Source organism: Oncorhynchus mykiss, chromosome 17 (genome assembly GCF_013265735.2).
Source record: "Oncorhynchus mykiss isolate Arlee chromosome 17, USDA_OmykA_1.1, whole genome shotgun sequence".
Taxonomy (NCBI): Eukaryota; Metazoa; Chordata; class Actinopteri; order Salmoniformes; family Salmonidae; genus Oncorhynchus; species Oncorhynchus mykiss.
In genome coordinates, this window is record NC_048581.1 from 57,620,235 (window position 1) to 57,644,709 (window position 24,475).

General features: G+C 42.3%; 1 protein-coding gene across 2 annotated transcripts; it reads right to left on the reverse strand.

The window, feature by feature from the left end:
• Positions 1-1,081: 1,081 nt before the first annotated feature.
• On the reverse strand, positions 1,082-16,330 carry LOC110494209 (cyclin-dependent kinase 2). 2 transcript variants are annotated; one of them, XM_021569045.2, is made up of 7 exons: positions 15,932-16,330; positions 4,064-4,141; positions 3,852-3,969; positions 3,484-3,654; positions 3,220-3,321; positions 2,923-3,126; positions 1,082-1,638 (listed from the first exon to the last, which is right to left on the reverse strand). In XM_021569045.2, the coding sequence occupies exons 1-7, from the start codon at positions 16,045-16,047 to the stop codon at positions 1,534-1,536; spliced, it is 894 nt and encodes a 297-aa protein (XP_021424720.1). In that variant the 5' UTR covers positions 16,048-16,330; the 3' UTR covers positions 1,082-1,533. The 2 variants fall into 2 exon arrangements, with proteins under 2 accessions (XP_021424720.1, XP_021424721.1); XM_021569046.2 differs by lacking the exon at positions 15,932-16,330 and adding an exon at positions 4,816-4,868.
• Positions 16,331-24,475: the final 8,145 nt, after the last annotated feature.

Sequence of the window (24,475 nt, forward strand, 5' to 3'; positions counted from 1 at the left end):
ATCCGGACGCTTATAAAAAAAAATCCTGAGAATGCTGTTCATTGACTACAGCTCAGCATTCAACACCATAGCGCCCATAAAGCTAATCACTAAACTAAGGATTCTGGGACTAAACACCTCCCTCTGCAACTGGATCCTGGACTTCCTGACGGGCTGCCCCCAGGTGATAAGGGTAGGCAACAACACATCTGCCACGCTGATCCTCAACACTGGGGCCTCTCAAGGGTGCGTGCTTAGTCCCACCCTGTACTCTGTTCACCCACGACTGTGTGGCCAAACACGACTCCAACACAATCATTAACTTTGCTGACGCCACAACAGTGGTAGGCCTGATCCCCGACAATGATGAGACTGACCTCCTCCCTATAGGCTGAGACCTGGCAGTGTGGTGCCAGTACAACAACCTCTCCCTCAATGTGAGCAAGACAAAGGAACTGATCATGGACTACAGGAAAAGGCGGGCCAAACACACCCCCATTAACATCGATGGGTCAGTAGTGGAGCGGGTCGAGAGTTTCAAGTTCCTTGGTGTCCACATCACCAATAAACTATCATTGTTCAAACACACCAAGACAGTCGTGAAGAGGGCATGACACCCTTTCTCCCTCAGGAGACTGAAAAGATTTGACATGGGTCCCCAGATCCAATTTCGGAATATTTTTTTAAACACACATGATAGCTGTACTTTTAGTTTATGGTTTAAATCAAATAAAATGTATTTATATAGCCCTTCGTACATCAGCTGATATCTCAAAGTGCTGTACAGAAACCCAGCCTAAAACCCCAAACAGCAAGCAATGCAGGTGTAGAAGCACGGTGGCTAGGAAAAAGGCAGCTTGTTAGCCATATTGATGTTTCTCAATGAGTTCAAAGCATGTGAATGCATCCAACTGGTATTTACGACTTTACAACTAGTAAATTCCCACCTCCCACTTGGTTACGAATGCAGCATAATTACTAGTTGGAGGGCTCATCTAATGGATTTTTACCAGCTGTATGTGGTAAATTCCCACTTGGTTATGAATGCAGAATTATTCAGATTTCCTATGTCAAGGCTAGATAAAAAAAAATCTGCTAAAGATTTACTGCCAGTGAGTTTATAACACAAGCCAAATTAGTAATATTCAAATAGTTTCACACAATAAAGCTCAAACTAATTTAATCAACTTTTTATCATAAATTATGCAATGAACAAATAAAGATCTTGCATCTGCTAAATGACTAAAATGTACACAAACCAAGTTAACCCTTTCAATACACATAAAATGCTGAAACAACTGTAGAGTTCATTCTCTATGACATAACAGGCACTCATAGCTGTAGAGAAAAAAACTCACAGAACATCCAATTTATACAAATGCTGGTTTTTGGCTGCTAGAATGATTTTTGGAAAGGCATCCATATTTCACTGTGATCTCTCCCATCTCCTGGACTGTAGTATTCAGGTGTGGATAAGAGCTGGGGCAGTCCTCCTGCTCAGGGATCTCTCATGGAAAGACCCTGGGCTATGTATTGTTCCTGTCAGTTTGCATGTCACAGTCGTAGGTGTGGCATTGGCATGGTGACATCACGGAAAAAACGATGGACGAGGGCATTTTTGGCAGATATCCTCTTGTTTGGGTCATAGCTCAGCATTTGCTGGAAAAATAAGAAGAACAAATACGTCATAAAAAGGGGCATATCGATTACGTGTCATAGGCCTATGTGAAAACAAAAAGCTCTGAGCACAAATTTCAATTAATTATATTTCATTAACCGTATTAATAAAAGAGAAGAAAACGACCGTAAACTCTGCCAGAGAGAACTTCTGGATTTATACTTTAGGCATCCTACAGCCATAAGGACTTAAGGAGGATTTTGATATGAGGGTCATGTTGTATTTCCCATTGTCATCATCTTAGCTTCACACACACATTCATGATACCCCTAGTGGCCCGATACTTCCGGCAGGTTACCTTAACCTAGTTGTTTTATTAGATTTCCCCTGGTTCTACATTTGTATATAGTGTTGTATATACAGTATATTCTTTTTGCAGCAGTCTTTCGGCTTTCTTTGAGAGACTGGGTTCCTTATAACAGCACCACATTCCCTGTGTTTTGTTCTAGTATAAATAAATCTATATCATGTTCTGTTCTATCCTGTATTTCTATCTGATATTATGACATCTGTGGTAATCTAAAGTACCCAAAAGAGCCACTAGGTGTCTGCAATTACCTCTGGCTCGCAGTGTGACCTTATCTGTCCCGCTGTTGTTTGTTGAGACATGCTCTAATCAAGGGAGACTGACCGAAAGCTCAGCTATAATTAAAATACATTTGCATCTGACTGAAACCTTTTTCCTGTTCCTCCAGTTTTGCCTCCAGCACTTTCACAAATCAGCTTTGGATGTGCAGTAGAGTCTGCCTATTATTAACCTTATTGGTACCAGCCTATTACCAAAACATAATTAAAAAGTGGTCAATGTTGTTAAGAGTTCTAACCCTGGGCCTCCTGAGTGGCTCAGCAGTCTAAGGCACTGTCCATACAGACCGGGATTCGGTCACAGGCTGTATCACAACCGGCCGTGATGGGGAGTCCCATAGGGTGGCGCACAATTGGCCCAGATTCGTCCGGGTTAGGGGAGGGTTTGGCCGGGGGGGCTTTACTTGGCTCATCGCACTTTAGCGACTACTTGTGGCGGGACAGGAACCTGCAGGCTGGCCACGGTCGTCAATTGAACACTGTTTCCTCCAACACATTGGTGTGGCTGGGTTCCGGGTTAAGCGGGTGGGTGTTAAGAAGCAAGGTCTGGCAGTTCATGTTTCGGAGGACGCATGACTCAACCGTCGCCTCCCGAGCCCGTTGGGGAGTTGCAGCGATGAGACGAGAAAAGGGGGGTAAAATACAAAAAATAAATATATATTTAATAAAAGGGTTGTCACCCTGAGCAGCTCTCTCCCGTCCTCGTCCAGTGGGGGAACCACTTTGGACAGCTCCTGTCGGGCCCACTTGGGGAAGGAGGGCTTGTAGTCAGGCATGGAAGTGACCCCTGGCCAAGCCACCTCGTCCGGTGTGCCCAAGGTACGGAAGATCCGGAACAGCTGATCGATCTCTGAGTCGCCTGGAAACAAGGCCCTCCTGGTTATCTGAAGGAAGAATTGGAAGGTTTGGACATGAAGTGAGACCTTGCTTTATAAACGTTAAAGCTACAAAATAGTATAGCCGGAGAATACATTTACCATTTCAGCAAAAATACAGCCCAAACTCCAGATGTCAACCGCTGTGGAGTAGTATTTGCAGCCCAAAAGAATTTCTGGAGCTCGGTACCATAGAGTTACCACCTGAGAAATGCTAAAATGTTAGTTTCCCCATCATGGGTTCAGAAATCATTTAAGATGCTTACAGAAGCATAACACAAGTGAAACACTAAAGACCCATGTTGTTAGCCATTGGCCAACTAAAAACCGCACAGCAAATTACAGTGTGGTGTATGTATGCTTCACCTCATGAGTGTAGGTGCGGACAGGCACCCCAAAGGCCCTAGCTAGGCCAAAGTCAGCCAGCTTGATCTCCCCCTGGGCGTTAATGAGAAGGTTCTGGGGCTTCAGGTCCCGATGGAGAACCCTGTGGGAGTGACAGAAGGCCAGGCCCTGCAGCAGCTGGAACAGGTAACTCTGCACACACACACAAAACAGACACACCTAATTAGCTTAAGAGAGACAGTCAGACAACCTCGTAGGTTTCCATATTGTTTTCATTTAAAAATGTGACAAAATATATGTAGCACTGACAGACATTGGGGGGGTAATTCACTTATTTAGAAGCCTCACACCCCTAGTCTGAACACATTGGATGTGCAGTCTGTGCATACCTTGACAAGTGGCAGAGAGATACCAGAGACCGAGGAGTCCATGAACTTCTTAAGGTCCTGATGAAGGAACTCAAAAACCAGGTACAGTTTGTTCTCTGTGTGGATGACATCACAGAGCCTGTCGGTGTGAAAATACATAGAGATGTCAATGTAAGCACAATTTAACAGAGACAGTTGATGTTTAACATAATAAGTAGCTCAATTGTACATACTTGACAATATTTGGGTGGCTGAGCTCTTTGAGGAGCGATATCTCTCTGATGGCAGTGCTTGGTACTCCCTCTGTTTCCCTAAGAAAAAGACATATAGCTACGACAGTCACACAATATCATCCCTTTACTCACACAGACACTAGCTAGGTTTCCATCCAATTGGTGACAGATTTATGTGAATATTCTAAAATCCACATAAAAATGATTTGCACATTTTCCCACCAGTGATGTGTTTCCATCAAAATAACTTGCAGATAAAAGGCTGTGCATCATGACATAGTGCACATAAATACTTTTTGATGCTAAATTCCAGAATAAAAAAAATACAAATTAAATGGGTTTCCATCGCAATTTCAACTCTACTGATGGTTTTCTCACAAATATGTTGTGTTATATAGTCTGGTATTGGCACTTGCGCTGATGGCTAGAGCGCATGTACAGCCTGCATGAAAATATTATTATGGACAAAAGAGCGAGACTATTTGTCAAATGGCATCAAGCATTAATTATCATGTCACCAGAATAGGACCATTAATATTTATTGGAAAGGAGCATCAACCTTGCACTTTCACCACCTTGTGAAGTTCATCATAATTGATTATATCTGTAGCCTAATAAACTGCATCCTTTCCCAACAAGTTGTAGTGGAAGGACCACATGTCATTGCGTGACTCCAAGTTTACTTTGATATAATTAAGCAATAAGGCCCGAGGAGGTGTGGTATGGAGGTGTGGTATATGGCACCAACTTACTTCACCATAGGGATGATGCCAGGTTTCCTCTAGGTGTGATGCTTGGCATTCAGGCCAGAGTTCAATCTTGTTTCTCATGGTCAGAGTCCTTTAGGTGTCTTTTGGCAAACTCCAAGCGAGCTGTCATGTGCCTTTTACTGAGGAGTGGCTTTCGTCTGGCCACTCTACCATAAAGGCCTGATTGGTGGAGTGCTGCAGAGATGGTTGTCCTTCTGGAAGATTCTCCCACCTCCACAATAAACTTTAAAGCTCTGTCAGAGTGACCAAGTTCTCCCCCGATTGTTCAGTTTGGCCGGGCGGCCAGCTCTAGGAAGAGTCTTGGTGGTTCCAAACGTATGCCACTTAAGAATGATGGAGGACACTGTGTTCTTGGGGACCTTCAATGCTGCAGAAACGTTTTGGTACCCTTCCCCAGATCTGTGCCTCGAGAAAATCCTATCTAGGAGCTCTATGGACAATTCCTTCGACCTCGCGGCCTAGTTTTTGCTCTGACATGCACTGTCCACTGTGGGACCTTATATAGACAGGTCTGTGCCATTCCAAATCATGACCAATCAATTGAATTTACAACAGGTGGACTCCAATCAAGTTGTAGAAACATCAAGGATGATAAATGGAAACAGGATGCACCGGAGATCAATTTCAAGTCTCATAGCAAACAGTCTGAATAGCAAAGCATCAGTTTACATTTTTTGAATAAATTTGCAAATGCCTGTTTTCGCTTTGTCATTATGGGGTATTGTGTGTTTGATGGATTTAAAAAAATAAATCAATTTTAGAATAAGGCTGTAACGTAACAAAATGTGGAAAATTGAATCAAATGCACTGTATAATAGATGTGTACACAAAAGTATGTGGACACCCCTTCAAACTAGCGGATTCAGCTATTTCAGCCACACACATTCCTGACAGGTGTATAAAATCGAGCACACAGACATGCAATCTATATAGACAAACAGTATAATGGCCTTGCTGAAGAGTTCAGTGACTTAAATGTGGCACCGTTACAGGATGCCACCTTTCCAACAAGTCAATATATCAAATTTCTACCCCGGGCAACTGTAAGTGATGTTATTGTGAAGTGGAAACTAGAGGTAGGCCGATTATGATTTTTCAGCGCCGATAGCGATTATTGGAGGACCAAAAAACCCGATACCGATTAATCAGACTATTTTTTATTTTTGGGGGGTAATAATGACAATTACGACAATACTGAATGAACACTTATTTTAATAATACTTTATAATACTTTATAATACATCAATAAAATCAATTTAGCCTCAAGTAAATAATGAAACATGTTCAATTTGGTTTAAATAATGCAAAAACAAAGTGTTGGAGAAGAAAGTAAAAGTGCCATGTAAGAAAGCTAACGTTTCAGTTCCTTGCTCAGAACATAAGAACATATGAAAGCTGGTACTTCCTTTTAACATGAGTCTTCAATATTCCCAGGTAAGAAGTTTTAGGTTGTAGTTATTATAGGAATTATAGGACTATTTCCCTCTATACCATTTGTATTTCATTAACCTTTGACTATTGGATGTTCTTATAGGCACTTTAGTATTGCCAGTGTAACAGTATAGCTTCCGTCCCTCTCCCCGCTCCTCCCTAGGCTCGAACCAGCAACACAACGACAACAGCCACCATCAAAGCAGCGTTACCCATGCAGAGCAAGGGGAACAACTACTAGAAGGCTCAGAGCGAGTCACGTTTGAAACGCTATTAGCGCGCACTAACTAGCTAGCCATTTCACTTCGGTTACACCAGCCTCATCTCGGGAGTTGATAGGCTTGAAGTCATAAACAGTGCAATGCTTGACCTGCAACGAAGAGCTGCTGGCAAAACGCACAAAAGTGCTGTTTGGGGGGATAGGAGGGACGCCATGTGCGAATGATGTGTTTTCCGTTTGCTCCCGTGGTATTCTTAAAGTTTATGTGAATTTTTCAGCAGAACCGTATTTTTTTTCAAATATTAATTTGGTGATCCCTTTCCGTAAAAACCAAGACTACTTTGCTTCCAAATGTCAGCATGTCGACCAAACATAAGGCCAAAAGCATGACTTTGAGAAAACCAGGCCTACAAGACCCGCTCTCATCACCGCCCTCTCCTGAGTCTGAGGGCCCGGGGACGCACACTTTACCCGGGGGTGCGGCTTGGCCTGGCGGCGCTGAAATGAACATTCGAGGCCATCAAACTACTACGCTCTGAGATAGTTGAAATGAAAACACAGATGGTTGCTACGATTGAGGACAGAATACAGGAGGTTTCTGATATTTTAAAAGCAGATTTAACCATCCTGCGGAACGAGACTGTGCCAGCAATCACATTACTCAAAACAACAGCTGCGTCACTCACTACAACGATTGCAGCACTGGAGACCTCCGCTACTAATGTCTCCGACTTAACTACATCCCTGGAGGCTGAAGTTAAACGCCTAGCTGCGGATTTGAAAAAGGTGAAGGAGAGCTGTGTGAGTTTAGAGGGATTCTCTCGCCGCAATAATCTGAGACTTGTATCGGTCCCAGAGTCAGCGGAAATGCATCGCGCCACAGATTTCGTTTCAGGGCTGCTGAAGGATGTTCTTGCTTTAGATGAAAAGCCCCTGATTGATCGAGCCCACCGGTCGCTGCGCCCAAAGCCCCGGGATGGGGAGAGGCCCCGTGACATAATTCTTCGAGTGCACTTTTTTTCATGAGAAGATGGAGATCCTCCGACGAGCCCGCAATACCACTCTGAGCTTTCAAGGACAGAGCTTCTCCATCTACCAGGACTACTCCCCCACTGTTTCCAGGCAGCGCACAGCTTTCGAACAGGCCAAACGAGTACTTCGGGACCATCCAAGTGTGAAGTATGGACTGCGATTCCCGGCCCGTTTATGGCTATCTCATGAGGGTAAAGACTACACATTTGAATCTCCGGATGAGGCTATGGCTCACATTCAACGTCACATCAAGAAGTCTTGAACATGCTCACAGTTCAGCAACTGTTGCTTGCGAACTGTGGATAGTAAGTAACCCACCTGTGGTACAATTATGTTTAGATATAACAGGCTAGTCTTGTATAGTTGGCGAAACCATTCAGGCTTATTTGATGTGATCTAATGTTTTGATCATCTAGTGTGCGTGCCTTACAAGCATTCAGTCATTTTAATTTAATTGTATTAAGGTTTTACTTAACTCCTGTGTTTCTAGGCTGTCTCGATCACCTATTCCGTTTGATTACACAGTGTCTCAAAATATTTTTGGTTATTTGTTTACTGCATCCGTTTGCATTGACCCAGTAAACAGTAAATGTCTCCCGAGGCTACACGGTTTTTGGGGTCTCACTTAAAAGTTGTGAGCGTCATTTACGCCCAGCAAACATTCTACGTTGCGCACACATAGTTTTTTGGTATTGTTTGTAAGCTGTCTCAGTCAACTAGACTACTATTATAATTACTATTATTTTTGATTTCCTTACTTCAAATTAGATTTTTGGCTGAGAGCCTTTATACATTTTACTTATTTTCTCTCTCAATGCCTGTTATAAGACTGGGAATATAACTATATAAATCTACAAGTGGTGCTTTTGTCATTCCGTTTGCACAAGGGATTCACCTTTTTTTTATTTGAAAAGAAATACATAAAAATCTTTCTTTTTGCTGCTTGATCCACTAACAAAACGCGACTTTAAAGAGCGGGACTATGGGTTTAGGTTTAAGACTGCAATCTCACAGACATACTGTGCGAAGAGAACATGTTCTATTTAGGCTTGTACCTCGTTTGGGGAGGTATTGTCTGGGATGGGGGGAGGGGGTGGGGGGGCAGGTTGAATTGTTCAGTTCTAATGTGGTCATTCTGTCTTTTTAGTTTTTTTTTCTGTACTTTTTCCAAACATCTACCACCGTACATTATTACTCTGAGACAAGTTATTCTGGGGGTTTTGGGCGCTCATTGCTTTTCCATTCTATGCTCTAATGACAGGGTTGAATAACGGGAATGCCCAGAGGGGCCGAAATAATGCGTTCAAGTACATTTCATGGAACACCAAAGGGGTTAATAACCCGGTGAAGCCTAAGAGGGTGTTGACACACATAAAGTGCTTGAATGCAAATATTGCATTTCTACAAGAGACTCACTTGAGGACTGGTGAGCAATTTAGGATGCGTAAGGACTGGGTTGGTCAAGTGTTCCACTCGAACTTTCATAGTAAATCAAGAGGTGCTGCTATTCTGGTTGATAAAGCTACTCCCTTTGTAGTTTCTGAGGTTATTGCTGATCCTAAGGGACGATACGTCATAGTAACCGGTGAACTGTTTTCTACCCCTCTTGTTTTGGCTAGTGTTTATGCTCCCAATTGGGATGACACAAGTTTCATTTCTTCCTTTCTGTCTGCTATTCCCAATTTAGATTCTCATTTGTTAATTTTAGGGGGGATTTCAACTGTAAAATGTCCCCAGTTCTTGACAAGTCCTCACAAACAAATACAGGCCCATCTAAATGTGCCCTACTTATTCAATCCTTTCTTCAGAAATATGCTATGTTTGAGGCCTGGCGTTCCCTACATCCTACAGATAGACAGTATTCCTTTTATTCTCATGTTCATCAAACATACTCCCGGATTGATTACTTCTTTTTGGACAAAAAACTTCTGCCTAACCTTCGGCAGTGTACTTACGAGAGTATTGTTATCTCTGAACATTCACCATTAGTGCTTGAACTAGAGTTTCCCCAGCGACCTCCTATGTGTTATCAATGGCGTCTCAACCCCATTTTACTCTCAGATAAGGAGTTTGTCAATTTCATTTCTTCTGAAATCACCTTATTCCTAGAAACTAATTCAACACCAGGTATGTCCTGCTCTACCATATGGGAGTCTCTCAAAGCATACCTACGTGTCCAAATTATTTCTTATACAGCCAACCAAAACAGAGTTCGCTCTCAGTGACTTCGGGACCTGAGCGAGTCCATAGCCACATTGGATGAGAAGTATGCTACGGATCCTTCCTCTGATCTGCATAAAGAGCGCCAACTACGCCAATCTGAATTTGATGAGCTTTCTACCAGGCAATCTGAACAGTTACTCTTGCGAGCACCATACAAAGTCTATGAACAAGGTGACAAGGCCAATAAACTCCTTGCGCATCAGATCCGTAAATCTGAGGCCTCACGTTTAATCCCACAAATAAGGACCCCGTCTGGTGCCACCACAGTTATACATAAAGAGATCAATGATCAATTTAAACAATTTTACTCTGCGCTATACACCTCTGAATCCCCTCAAGACCCTTTGCTGATTGACTCCTTCTTTAATGGCTTGGTTATGCCTTCAATTGATACAGACTCCCATGACTGTCTAGAAGAAGAATTTACGCTTGAGGAGATTGCAACAGCAGTGTCCGCAATGAAAAGTGGTAAATCACCAGGTCCGGACGGTTTTCCAACCGAATTTTACAGGACGTTTTCTGGTCTGCTTTGCCCATTCTTGTCTCAACTATTTGCAGACTGCCTTAATACTTCAAAGCTACCGCCTAGTCTTTATCAGGCTTCAATTTCATTACTATTAAAGAAAAATAAAGACGCCCTGGAATGTGGATCCTATCGCCCAATCTCGCTTTTAAAGTGTGATTACAAAATCCTAGCTAAGCTTTTAGCCATCCGCATGGAAGGCTTGCTGCACCAAGTAATACACTCTGACCAGACTGGCATTGTGAGAAATAGGCATTTATTTTTCAATTTAAGGCGCCTTACTCCCCAGCGTCGGGGGACCCGGAGGTGGTGGTCTCACTTGATGCCGAAAAAGCATTTGACTGCGTTGACTGGGATTACCTAACAGCTGCCCTTTATAGATTTGGCTTTGGCCCCAAACTCATTGCGTGGATAAAGATTCTTTATTTTTCCCCCATGGCTTCGGTACGGACTAATAACTTGTCCTCTGACTATTTTCCCTTGCACCGCGGATCCAGACAGTGTTGTCCACTCTCCCCCTTGTTGTTTGCTTTGGCAATCGAGCCTCTCGCCATTGCACTACGCTCTAATGATGCCATTCAAGGTATAATCAGGGCGGGCTGGGAGCAGAAAGTCTCGCTATATGCTGACGACCTCCTTTTGTTTATCTCCAACCCTGATACCTCATTGCCACGTGCCCTATCTGTTCTTAAAAAGTTTGGATCAATCTCAGGGCACAAGCTGAATCTAGGCAAGAGTGAGCTTTTTCCGGTAAACAAGGCTGCTTTAAAGTGCTCGTTTACAAGTTATCAGTTTAGGATTGTCCTGGATCAATTCACCTACTTGGGAGTAAAAGTGACAAGGAAATATTCAAATTTGTTTCAGGAAAACGTTGTTACTCTAGCAGACAGTTTGAAACAATCTTTTACTTTTTGGAATTCCCTACCCCTTTCTCTTATCGGAAGGATTAATGTCATTAAAATTACTGTGTTGCCCAAATTTTTATATTTATTTCAATGTTTACCCATTTTTATTCCAAAATCTTTTTTTATTTCACTGGATCAAACATTCATGCATTTTATTTGGGATGGCAAGGTACCACGGATTGGTAGAAAACATTTACAGAAGCCTAGGTCATTGGGGGGTTTAGCTCTACCAAATTTTCAGACATACTACTGGGCTGCAAATTTCAGAGCCCTTCTGTACTGGCTGCAGACTGATCCTACTGGCCCTAGACCACTCTGGGTCCAGGTGGAGTCTGAATCGTGTAAACCTGCAGCACCTTCCTCTGTGTTGTGCTCGTCTCTCCCAGTGTCCCTAGGCAAAATGTGTGTCAACCCAATTGTAAAGCAGTCTCTTAAAATTTGGAATCAGTTCCGTTTAGCCTTTAGCCTCCGAGGCTTTTCTCTATCAGGCCCAATCAATCAGAACATTTTATTTCCTCCATCTTTGAATGAAGGGGCTTTTGGCATTTGGCACTCACTAGGCCTCTCCTCGCTAGCCCAATTATTCTTTGATGATACATTTGCCTCTTTTTCTCAGCTGCAGGAAAAGTTTAATCTCCCCCAATCCCACTTTTTCTGCTATCTCCAGACTAGAAACTTTGTCAGAGGTAACACACCTGGATTTCCCAATAGGCCTGCAAATACAGCTATAGAGAACATCTTGGAGTTGAACAAGCTTCCTAGGGGCGCAATTTCAGATGTATATGCAATCATTCATGAGTTACAGAACCCTTCTTTGGTGCCTTTAAAGACTCAATGGGAAAAGGATTTGGGGGAGGAACTTGGGGAAGACGCCTGGGAATCTGTGCTGCACAGGGTGCACTCGTCCTCTTTTAACACTAGACACAGCCTCATTCAATTCAAGGTGGTTCACCGTATCCACTGGTCGGAGGCCAAACTTGGAAGAATATTCTCTGATTTTGATCCTACCTGTGTCAGATGTAAAGTGGAACCAGCCACACTGTTGCATTGGTTTTGGGGCTGTCATAAACTGTCAGGTTTCTGGGAATTAATATTTAAATGTTTCTCTGATGTATATGACACTGTTATAGATCCGTCTTTTTTGGAGTACTGCCCATGGGTACCCCCCTATCAAGAATCCAGTCGGACACTGTTGCTTATACAAATCTTTTAGCTAGACGGCTAATACTACAGAACTGGAAGATGGCAGCTCCCCCATCTTATAAATATTGGGTGAGAGATGTGTTGTGCTCTCTGAAACTAGAAAAAATTCAATTCAATTCAATTCACGTGGGAACCCCAAACTGTTTAATGAGGCTTGGGCTCCATTCCGGTCTTACTTTAAACAGTCCATCCTCTGATGGCATTCCAATTAAAACTAAAATAAGTCTGTATTTGACCCCCCTGTGACTTAAGGGTTGGAGGAGCTTCTCTCTGTGTTTTTGCTGGGGGGGCATTAAGGTCCATGTGCTTATTGATTGTGACCCGCGGATGCCTTGTTCATCTTGACCGGGCAGAGACTGAAGTGTGAGCTTGTTTTTCCCAGTTATTTTTACATTTTGTTCACGCCTACATGAATAATCATTCTATTTTTTTTTTTTTTTAAGCATTGTAAACGTTATTTTTGGTCCAGTGGATGGTCGGTCTGTGGCCATGACTGTCTGTGAGTGGTTGCATTTCTCCACCCTTATCCCTTGACTGTTTACAGGAACAATGGTGAGGTGTTTGCTCTGTCCCTGTACTATAGATTGCCCTTTAACCTTTGTAGCCTTCTGCCTGATGTGTTTAACTTGTCTAAAGTATGGTATCTTTAAAGCTATTTTTTTTTCTAGTTGAGTATATTATTTATATTGCTTTGTGTTGTCTTGTCTGTGTGTGTGTGTGTGTGTGTGTGTGTGTGTGTGTGTGTGTGTGTGTGTGTGTGTAAAACTTAATAAACAGAGTAAAAAAAAAAAAGTGTTGTTTGAATGAATGTTTACGCGCCTGCTTCTGCCTACCACCGCTCAGTCTGATACTTAGATACTTGTATGCTCAGTGACACGCTAGATAATATCTAGTAATATCATCAACCATGTGTAGTTAACTAGTGATTATGATTGATTGTTTTATATAAGATAAGTTTAATGCTAGCTAGCAACTTACCGTGGCTTACTGCATTCGCGTAACAGGCAGTCTCCTTGTGGAGTGCACAAGGACTAGTTAACTGTACGGTTGCAAGATTGGATCCCCCGAGCTGACAATGTGAAAATCTGTCGTTCTGCCCCTGAACGAGGCAGTTAACCCACGGTTCGTTCCTAGGCAGTCATTGAAATTAAGAATGTGTTCTTAACTGACTTGCCTAGTTAAATAAAGATTTAAATAAAGGTGTAGGAAAAAAAATTGTTATGAAAACTTGAAATCGGCCCGAATTAATCGCCCATTCCGATTAATCAGTCGACCTCTAGTGGAAACGTCTAGGAGCATCAACGGCTCAGCCGCGTAATGGTAGGCCACACAAGCTCACAGAACGGGACCACCAAGTGCTGAAGCACGTAGAGCATAAAAATTGTCTGTCCTCAGTTGCAACACTTACTATCGAGTTTCAAACTGTCTTTGGAAGCAACGTCAGCACAAGTACTGTTCGTCGGGCAGCCACACACAAGCCTAAGATCACAATGCCAAGTGTTGGCTGAAGTTTTAAAGCTCGCCGCCATTGGACTCTAGTGGTGAATTACGCTTCACCATCTGGCAGTCCAATGGACGAATCTGGGCTTGGCGGATGCCAGGAGACGTTACCTGCTCTGTGGCAACAGTTTAGGGAAGGCCCTTTCCTGTTTCAGCATGACAATTCCCCCATGCACAAAGCAAGGTCCATAAAGAAAAGGTTTGTCGAGATCGGTGTGGAAGAACTTGACTGGCCTGCACAGAGCTCTGACCTCAACCCCATCGAACACCTTTGGGATGAATTAGAACGCAGACTGCGAGCCAGGCCTAATCGCCCATCACCAGTGCCTGACCTCACTAATGTGCTTGTGGCTGAATGGAAGCAAGTCTCAGCAGTGCATCACAACCGCAGACCATGTGTATGGCGTCATGTGGGAAAGTGGTTTGCCGATGTCAGCTTTGAACAGAGTGCCCCATGGCGGCAGTGGGGTTACCGCATGGGCAGGCATAAGCTACGGACAACGAACACAATTACTCTTTATCGATGGCAATTTGAATGCATAAAATGCTGTATTCTTATTTGTATTAGATTTATTTTATTTTATTGTTGCATGTTGCATTTATATTTTTGTTCAGTATAGTTGTGATTCCAATGGGATTGCAATAACTTGCCTAAATTCAAGGACTTAGAGGACATATGCCTATTCTGTGATAAGGGGAAACTATTATACACTTTGAGTGTGACAGTTATTTTGGAGAGAGATAATATTTGTATTTATTTAAGTAATAAGACCAGACATGTCCCCAAATCCAGAACAATTGTACAGTATTATATAGAGCCCTATAGAGCCCTTATTGCATGGAACTTCCATCTCATATTGTTCAAACAAACACCAAACCTGTTTTTTTTTTTAAACAGATAAAGCAACACTTCACGACACGACGCCTCTCCCCTATTTGACCTAGGTAGTTTGTGTGTATGCATTGATTTGTAGGCTGTATGTAGTTCTGTCCTTGTCTATTGACGTTCTGTATTATGTCATGTTTCATGTGGACCCCAGGAAGAGTAGCTGCTGTTTTTGCAAAAGCTAATGGGGATCCTAATAAAATACCAAATAAGACCCATGTATTTTCAATGAAAGATGTTATTATTTAAATGAAAACAAAACTACTGAATTAGTCGTTAATTTCTTCATTCTCTCTGGTAAATGATATATACTGAGAAACTAATATTTGAAATCTGTCCACAAATGAAATATATTTTTACTAGAAATCCTGCTTCTAGCTTGCTGAATCATCTTTGGCTGAATATTTTTATGGGATGTCCATGTGTCCATTTATATTGCATTTATCTTTTTAATCCCAGGCCCCCGTCCCCGCAGGAGGCCTTTTGATGGACCGTAATTGTAAATACGAATTTGTTCTTAACTGACTTTCCTAGTTAAATAAAAGGTTAAATAAAATTAAAATAAATGTGACCAATGCCATTTTATAGCAGTGCCAGTAGCTGTCATTACAGTTACTTGTTTGTCATACAAAGCTATATAGCTAGCCAGCCTGGAAACTCGACGTTTGACTCATTCCTACCGCCAAAAATATCAACCGGTAATGTATAGGTTCCCATCCAATTGGCGACAGATTTTCACCAGTGGTGTTTCCACCAAATGGAGTTGATGCAGATAAAAAAAATCAACCGGTAAAGTAGCTATCATTTTACTCAACGTTCTGGCTAGTAGCACCCTGATTCAAACGCAAATTTCAGCCCGATGTAGAACTCAAAGCAAATTTAACTACGGGTTTCCAGGCAACTAGCAAGCTTAGAGTTCGCTAGTTATTAACTATACTTACGTGACCTACTTTCAAGACTCACTGGTTATCAATTCAGGTCAAATAACTAGCTAGGGTAGCGACATAGTTAACAAGGTTAGCTAGGAGCAAGCAACTGTGGAAATGGAAAGCATAGTCACATCGGGACTAATGTTACTGTGAGGAGTCAGTCAGCTGCTTGACCGGGCTACAATTAACGTTAGATGGCTAACGACACTTCGGTAGCCAGCTAATTTTCAGTCAGACACCACTTACGTGTCTAGTCTGATTTTCTTGAGGGCAACAGTCTCTCCCGTGACTTTGTTCTTTGCCTTGTACACCACCCCGTACGTCCCTTCTCCAATCTTTTCCACTTTCTGAAATAATTCCATGTCACACGAATTCCGTTTGGCTAACGTTTCAAACCGATGTGATGTTTTAAACAAAGAAAACCGTTAACTCAACTTCAAACTAACGTAAGCATGCGAATTAAGTAAATTGTGTTGGGGGGGGGGGATTTGTAGCGGGAACACATCAGGATTACCCATAGACTGTAAAAAAGTAAAATTCCACAATAAATAAAAGGGATCAATTGAGCCGGGTGTAACTCTATAGTAGTAACACTTTCCACTCAAAACAAAAGTAACAGGTCCCGCGTTGTTTATGCCACGCCCCGGAAAAACGACAGCGACGCGAACCTTTTCAATATACGACCAATCACTGACAGCCCAATGGTTAAAAACATGTAATAATAATATGACTGACAGCCCAATGGTTAAAAACATGTAATAATAATATGACTGACAGCCCAATGGTTAAAAACATGTAATAATAATATGACTGACAGCCCAATGGTTAAAAATATGTAATAATAATATGACTGACGCGCCCACTCAGCACAGAAACAAACGCAGAATGGGTGGAACATGGATTTTAGCTTTAGGAAAGCTTCTCTGGCAGTCGCGTTTTTGTGAAAGGTTCAAATTTGAGGCGCTTATAATCGCCCGCCTTCAGTTGATATTCAAATGTTGATCTTCCCTCCGGAGATTTGTAAATTATTGAATTAAATAAAGTAGCTAACAATATACTCTTATTTAAAGACTGTCAACTCTGTCTCCTACATTTGGCTGATGCCTATGTCATCATTCCATTTGAAATGGTAAATAATGATTGAATGACCCTCCCTCCTCTTGCTCTCTCAGGTTACTGTAACCACGTTTCCATTCGTTGTGTTTTTATGCGAGTAAAGTCATACCATATGCAAAAAATCACGACAGCTGTGATGGAAACAGGACGTTTTGGTACACTGTTATAAATGCCGACAGATAATGAATTTGTTCATTTAACCTGGTGGGATCTTTTTGTGCCGGTAAAATTAATTATGGAAGAAATGGCAGTGGAAACGCCTTTATATTGATATAGCAACCATCATATCGAACTTAACTTGGAGTCACATGATGATATGGTGTGTGGTCCTCCCACTATGACTCGGGAAAACAGTGCAGTTTATTATGCTACAGATTAAATAAATTATGAACTTCACTGGGTGGTGAAAGTGCACGGTGATCCAGATGCTCCTTTCCAATAAATATCGAGGGTCTTATTCTGGTGACATGATGATCAATGTTTGACTGCCGTTTGACAAATAAAAATATTCTTGTTCATATCCATAATAATCTCATCATGTAGTTTAGCCCCTCCATACAGACTTCTCGCACTATTTGGGAGCTGTTGATTAGAGCGCAGGTGCCAAGACCAGAGTAGGCACATTTTCTATTTAACGCAGTCGTTTTTGTGACAAAACTATAGGTATAGTTGAAAATGCAATGAGAATTTACATGAACATTTAATTGAAAAAGTACATGTTGTGTGCACTACGTCATCACGCACTGATTTTGTGTGTTTCACTTCATCACGCACTGATTTTTTATCTGCATCAACTCCATTTGGTGGAAACACAATTGCATGGGAACCTAGCTAGTGTGATTCAGTGTTGTTTCAAATCAAATCAAATCAAATCAAATTTTATTTGTCACATACACATGGTTAGCAGATGTTAATGCGAGTGTAGCGAAATGCTTGTGCTTCTAGTTCCGACAATGCAGTAATAACAAGTAATCTAACTAACAATTCCAAAACTACTGTCTTGTACACAGTGTAAGGGGATAAAGAATATGTACATAAGGATATATGAATGAGTGATGGTACAGAGCAGCATAGGCAAGATACAGTAGATGGTATCGGGTACAGTACAAATGTACAAATGAGATGAGTATGTAAACAAAGTGGCATAGTATAGTATAAAGTGGCTAGTGATACATGTATTACATAAGGATACCGTCGATGATATAGAGTACAGTATATACGTATGCATATGAGATGAATAATGTAGGGTAAGTAACATTTATATAAGGTAGCATTGTTTAAAGTGGCTAGTGATATATTTACATCATTTCCCATCAATTCCCATTATTAAAGTGGCTGGAGTTGAGTCAGTGTCAGTGTGTTGGCAGCAGCCACTCAGTGTTAGTGGTGGCTGTTTAACAGTCTGATGGCCTTGAGATAGAAGCTGTTTTTCAGTCTCTCGGTCCCAGCTTTGATGCACCTGTACTGACCTCGCCTTCTGGATGATAGCGGGGTGAACAGGCAGTGGCTCGGGTGGTTGATGTCCTTGATGATCTTTATGGCCTTCCTGTGACATCGGGTGGTGTAGGTGTCCTGGAGGGCAGGTAGTTTGCCCCCGGTGATGCGTTGTGCAGACCTCACTACCCTCTGGAGAGCCTTACGGTTGAGGGCGGTGCAGTTGCCATACCAGGCGGTGATACAGCCCGCCAGGATGCTCTCGATTGTGCATCTGTAGAAGTTTGTGAGTGCTTTTGGTGACAAGCCAAATTTCTTCAGCCTCCTGAGGTTGAAGAGGCGCTGCTGCGCCTTCTTCACGATGCTGTCTGTGTGAGTGGACCAATTCAGTTTGTCTGTGATGTGTATGCCGAGGAACTTAAAACTTGCTACCCTCTCCACTACTGTTCCATCGATGTGGATAGGGGGGTGTTCCCTCTGCTGTTTCCTGAAGTCCACAATCATCTCCTTAGTTTTGTTGACGTTGAGTGTGAGGTTGTTTTCCTGACACCACACTCCGAGGGCCCTCACCTCCTCCCTGTAGGCCGTCTCATCGTTGTTGGTAATCAAGCCTACCACTGTTGTGTCGTCCGCAAACTTGATGATTGAGTTGGAGGCGTGCGTGGCCACGCAGTCGTGGGTGAACAGGGAGTACAGGAGAGGGCTCAGAACGCAACCTTGTGGGGCCCCAGTGTTGAGGATCAGCAGGGAGGAGATGTTGTTGCCTACCCTCACCACCTGGGGGCGGCCCGTCAGGAAGTCCAGTACCCAGTTGCACAGGGCGGGGTCGAGACCCAGGGTCTCGAGCTTGATGACGAGCTTGGAGGGTACTATGGTGTTGAATGCCGAGCTGTAGTCGATGAACAGCATTCTCACATAGGTATTCCTCTTGTCCAGATGGGTTAGGGCAGTGTGCAGTGTGGTTGAGATTGCATCGTCTGTGGACCTATTTGGGCGGTAAGCAAATTGGAGTGGGTCTAGGGTGTCAGGTAGGGTGGAGGTGATATGGTCCTTGACTAGTCTCTCAAAGCACTTCATGATGACGGATGTGAGTGCTACGGGGCGGTAGTCATTTAGCTCAGTTACCTTAGCTTTCTTGGGAACAGGAACAATGGTGGCCCTCTTGAAGCATGTGGGAACAGCAGACTGGTAGAGGGATTGATTGAATATGTCCGTAAACACACCGGCCAGCTGGTCTGCGCATGCTCTGAGGGCGCGGCTGGGGATGCCATCTGGGCCTGCAGCCTTGCGAGGGTTAACACGTTTAAATGTCTTACTCACCTCGGCTGCAGTGAAGGAGAGACCGCATGTTTTCGTTGCAGGCCGTGTCAGTGGCACTGTATTGTCCTCAAAGCGGGCAAAAAAGTTATTTAGTCTGCCTGGGAGCAAGACATCCTGGTCCGTGACTGGGCTGGGTTTCTTCCTGTAGTCCGTGATTGACTGTAGACCCTGCCACATGCCTCTTGTGTCTGTTTCATTATTATCTCATTAAGACTTTCATACAAACTCTGCAGATAGCACTAGTGGGTGATCTGAAAAGTCATAGTCAATCGATCAATAATATAATAATACTTTTAGAGAAAAAAAAACATGTTTTTAATTTACAACCTGTAGAAATGATGAGAATAGAAAGGTTCAGAACTTTTGTGAAACAGCACAGCACAGTTGAAAAATATATGGCAAATGAAAATCCAATATGGATGGTGTTAAGAGATAGATGGGAGGGGTTGAATAGAGCTGAAGGGTGGGAATAATAAACGACAAGATAACTGTGTCCATAAAACGTATATAGGTTCTGAACCTTTGTGAAAGAAATAGATGGGAGGGGTTGAGGTTAGAGGAAGGACAGGAGTTAAAACAAACAAAATATAACTTTTGTAAAATAGACTGAACCTATAAAATGTATATATATTGTATGAGTTGGAAGTAGAAGCCTAAGTGTGGTTGTTCACTAGTTTTTTTTATTTTATTTAAACTTTTATTTAACTAGGCAAGTCCGTTAATAATTAATTCTTATTTACAATGATGGCCTACCTCGGCCAAACCCTAACCCGGATGATGCTGGACCAATTGTGCGCCTCCCAATGTACTTAATATAATCTGATTGTCATAAGGTTCCATGACTGTCCACACAGGGCATCTGAACACACAAAATACATTTTGATGATTTTATTTCATTTTGGGTGTTTTATTTAACTTTTGTACACCTGTGGTGTTCCGGTCATTAGAAATGAATGGATGAGACTACAATTAGTGTATAAAATTGAGTTCAAGCACATGCCCATTCATCAGATGGACACACTTCCTCTCCCAGACCCCCACATGCATGTGTGTGTTTGAGCACACACACCTCACTCCCCTTCTTGGCTTCCATGGCAACCCCCACGGGAACCTTTCCCCAATATAATCTCTCCCCACAGGAACCACGCCTGTTGGCATTCTCACAAACAATCGCAACATTGTTTCAATAATATATAGAACTTTTCTCGCTGCTCTGGTATATAAAGCTTTTTTGAGGCCTTGCTCACAATTCATTCTGTGGCAGCACAATGACCAAACGATATACGATATGTGAGGCTCTTGATCATATCTTTGATCATGACACTGGTGAGGAGGAGAGAGTCCTTGTTAAACTTTGACACAAAGTAGTCTGTGATAAATAGCACAATATATTTAATCTGAGTATTTGTTATAGTCAAAATAATCCATACATTATGCATTTTTTACTTAAAAACGAGAAGTATGAGCTCCGGTCAATGAGGCCTACAGACCATAAATAGCAAATAGAAGTTCAAAACGTGTAATGTTCACAATAACTTAAGTTGATAAAAATATCTTACACAACATTAGGTGATAATATATGTATTATTATGGATTTATAATCAGCTATAATGGGGCTGTCATTTTGGACCGGGAAGACAGAATTAATTAACATGAAACTAACACAACAGGAGGGTTAAAGCTGATCTACCCCCTAAGAAAAAATGTATGAAACTTTCATACTCAACACCATTCCAATAATCAAACAACATTTTATGTTTTCTAGAAAGGTTACTTTTGGAAAGTCGAACCCTTTTTCCTGTTGACTTGATCCTGATTGTGTTAAAATTCCTGACATTCCTCAGGGGGTTATCATTCTTGCACTCTGCTCTCTGATCCCAGAGTGAACCAACCTTTTGTTGTGTTTGTGTGTGAGTGATATATAGAGAGAGGACAGTCAAGACCTGGAGTTTTCCAGGCAATATGTATCCCAGAACTAAATCTGGGCCTAGCTACAGAATTGTAACGGGATATCTGATGCTCCATTACCCATTTTAGCTTAGCTAATGTAAACTGCTGGGAGGAATTTTTCAACTTACCTGTCTCTTCTAAATGTCCAGTTGCAGGTGGTTCTCCAAAAAAACTGAGAATATTCAGAAAGATATTACATCCACGTTTTGTATCGACTGAGAAATGCCTCTTGCATGTGTGAAGATCTTTGTTTTGATCACACTGTGTAACGCTTTGTCATCTTCTTCTACACATGCCTGCGGCCAGGTCGCATCAAAATGACTAGTTCCTGCAAAGATATTGAGAAATGCAAGACGTCTGGCAAGTAAAATGTTGAGGAAACTCCTCACTCGGTGCAAAATGTGGATTTATATATTTTCTAGTTTTTTTGAGAACCACCTGCAACTGGACACAGACTTTTAGAAGAGACACTTTTCTTCTGAATCAAAAAGGAAGAAAGTAGCACCAAGAAGAGGTTAGAAAAATTCCTTCCGAGGCTTTACACTAGCTAAACTTTAACAGGTAGTGGAGCATCAAATATCCTGTTACAATTCTGTAGCTAGTCTGGGACAATTACCATGTTACAGTGCTTGTTTACATAAGACAGAGGCGACCACCTGTTCTAATTAGCTATCGAAGCATCTCCGAACGCCTGTGTGTAACGGAAGAAGGACAAAAATAGTGTTGCAACTAAAAAGTGCTGTCAGTTGCAACAGTGTTACATTATTTTGATGTGATGTGAAAGTAGAGTGCTTTATGTTTCCAACATCATATTGCAAGTAAAGATTATTAGTATTTCCAAACTTTTAAACAGAGTGTTTGTAGTTACATGATTGTAGTTCACATGGAGCCAGCTTTGGTCCATACCTTCAGCTTCATGTGCCGAGAATGAATCATTTGTTTGCCTTCATTTCAATGGCGTCAAGTCAAGTGTGTGTGTAAATGGTAATACTGTAACTGAATTAAGCCATGTTACAAATGTACAGTTATGACTAGAACTATTGTTGCCTGAAGGAAGGGAATGAGGTACAACACAGCGTTGGAGAGTTCATGCTCTTGCACCCTCTACGGAAGAAGATTTGAATCACGCCTGACAAGGCCAATGAACACTATGCCTCACCAGAATCTCCGCTTTCCACAGGTGATAAACCTGAGGCACGTATTCATTCCTTTAATTGAGCTCTGCTCTTCACCAAGCCCAGACCCGACCAGGTGTTGTACCTTGTTTCCCTCCTTTAGGGAACTATAGTTATTGTCATAACTGCACGTTCCCTTTCAGTCGGTCAACTCAATACAACACAGCTATGGTGTCTACTGGGGTCGCCCCAAGCTGACCCCAGCAGACACCAAATGAAATGGCCCACAGCAGATTTGCAGTGGAAGAATGTGCAAAGTAGAGATAGAAATAATGGGGTGCAAAAGCCGCATGGGTGACATCGGCTAGCAAACGGTACTGTGACAAGACATTTTATCGGATCAAAATTGATAATTCATCCCCTGGTTCCGTAACTGACTCAGCCGAGGTACGGGCACCCGTGAGAGGAAGTCATAAGAATTCCACATTTTCCAAGGGAAGCTGTGCGCACCATGGACTAGGGGAACAGTGCCAGCCGCTGTTACTGGCACCGTCCCTTCATCCCGCACACAAGCTGACCTGAGCAGGGGTGTGCCGAGACATAACAGAAAGCAAAACGTTAGTATCTTTGAATTTATTTGCTCATGGTCTTTGAACCCAAACCCAGCTTGTTAGCCTTTGTCATTTTGGTTGCGTTAGCCATCTTACTCATACGGTGCTTACATGGTACACTCCAAACTGGATGTCATTATTTTGAATGAGAGCATGACGGTATTTGCCGTTGAGGCTGGCTGTGAATGCCGTCAGTTAAAATTTTAAGTTAAAATATTTCAACTTTTGTCGTATGCCGTTGAATTGTTTTCTTCCGGATGTTGATTTGCACTGATTGTTTACTGAAATCACCATAGTTACAAATACCGTTGTGCTGGATTGCTTTTGCTGTAACCATCTTTCTTGTCCCGCTATGCTGGCTAGTATGCCGGTTTTTGTGTCCCTCGTCGAAACGCAGCATCATTCAGTTAGCCAGGCTAAACCGGCAGAAGAATAACTAACAAATTCATCAGGAAACTCACAAAACCAGTTACCAGGCTTGAACACACAATGCCCAGAAGGATGGGCAGGCCATCCTTAAGTGGGACAGTTAGATTTCGTATTTCCATGTTTATTTTAAAGAATGCGTGAAAATGTTCTGTTCAGATCGAAATGAAGAGCGGAAGAATTTAAGGAATTAATACGTGCCTTGGGTTTATCACTATTCCGGCGAGGCACTGTGTTCATTGGCCTTGTCAGGCGTGATTCTAATGTTCTTCAGTGGAGGGAGCTAGTGCACGAAGTCCCGATATGTTTGTTGTACCAAGTTGACTGACTAAAAGGGAACTCTCAAATTGAGGATTTTTTTTTCTCTCACTATAACCGTACAGCTAGTTTCAATCAAGTTTGTGTGGGTTTTGTCTAAGTCAGTGTTCTGTGTTGGTATCTTTCAGTGCTGTGCAGTGTGGTCGGTCAGGTGCTTTAGTGAGCGATGTTGTTAGCACATGAGTGGTCACATGTTGTGCAGCTTGAACAATCTCACCACCAACCTAAGGCAATTGGAATGGCAAGATCATATGTCGCTGTCAGCTACACACAGACTTACCATTGAATGCACCTCAAGTTAAAAAACACTTTTTTAAAGGACTTGTGGCTGCAGAGGCCTCCACATCAACCTGCCTTTTGTGTGTCCATACATCAACTGAATATTTTGTTTAAACATTTTACCAGATTTAAGTAAATACTGAGTTTCGTGCATGTTATTTTATTTCATGGTGTTTAGTTGTTAGATTGTTAGATATTACTGCATGGTTGGAACTAGAAGC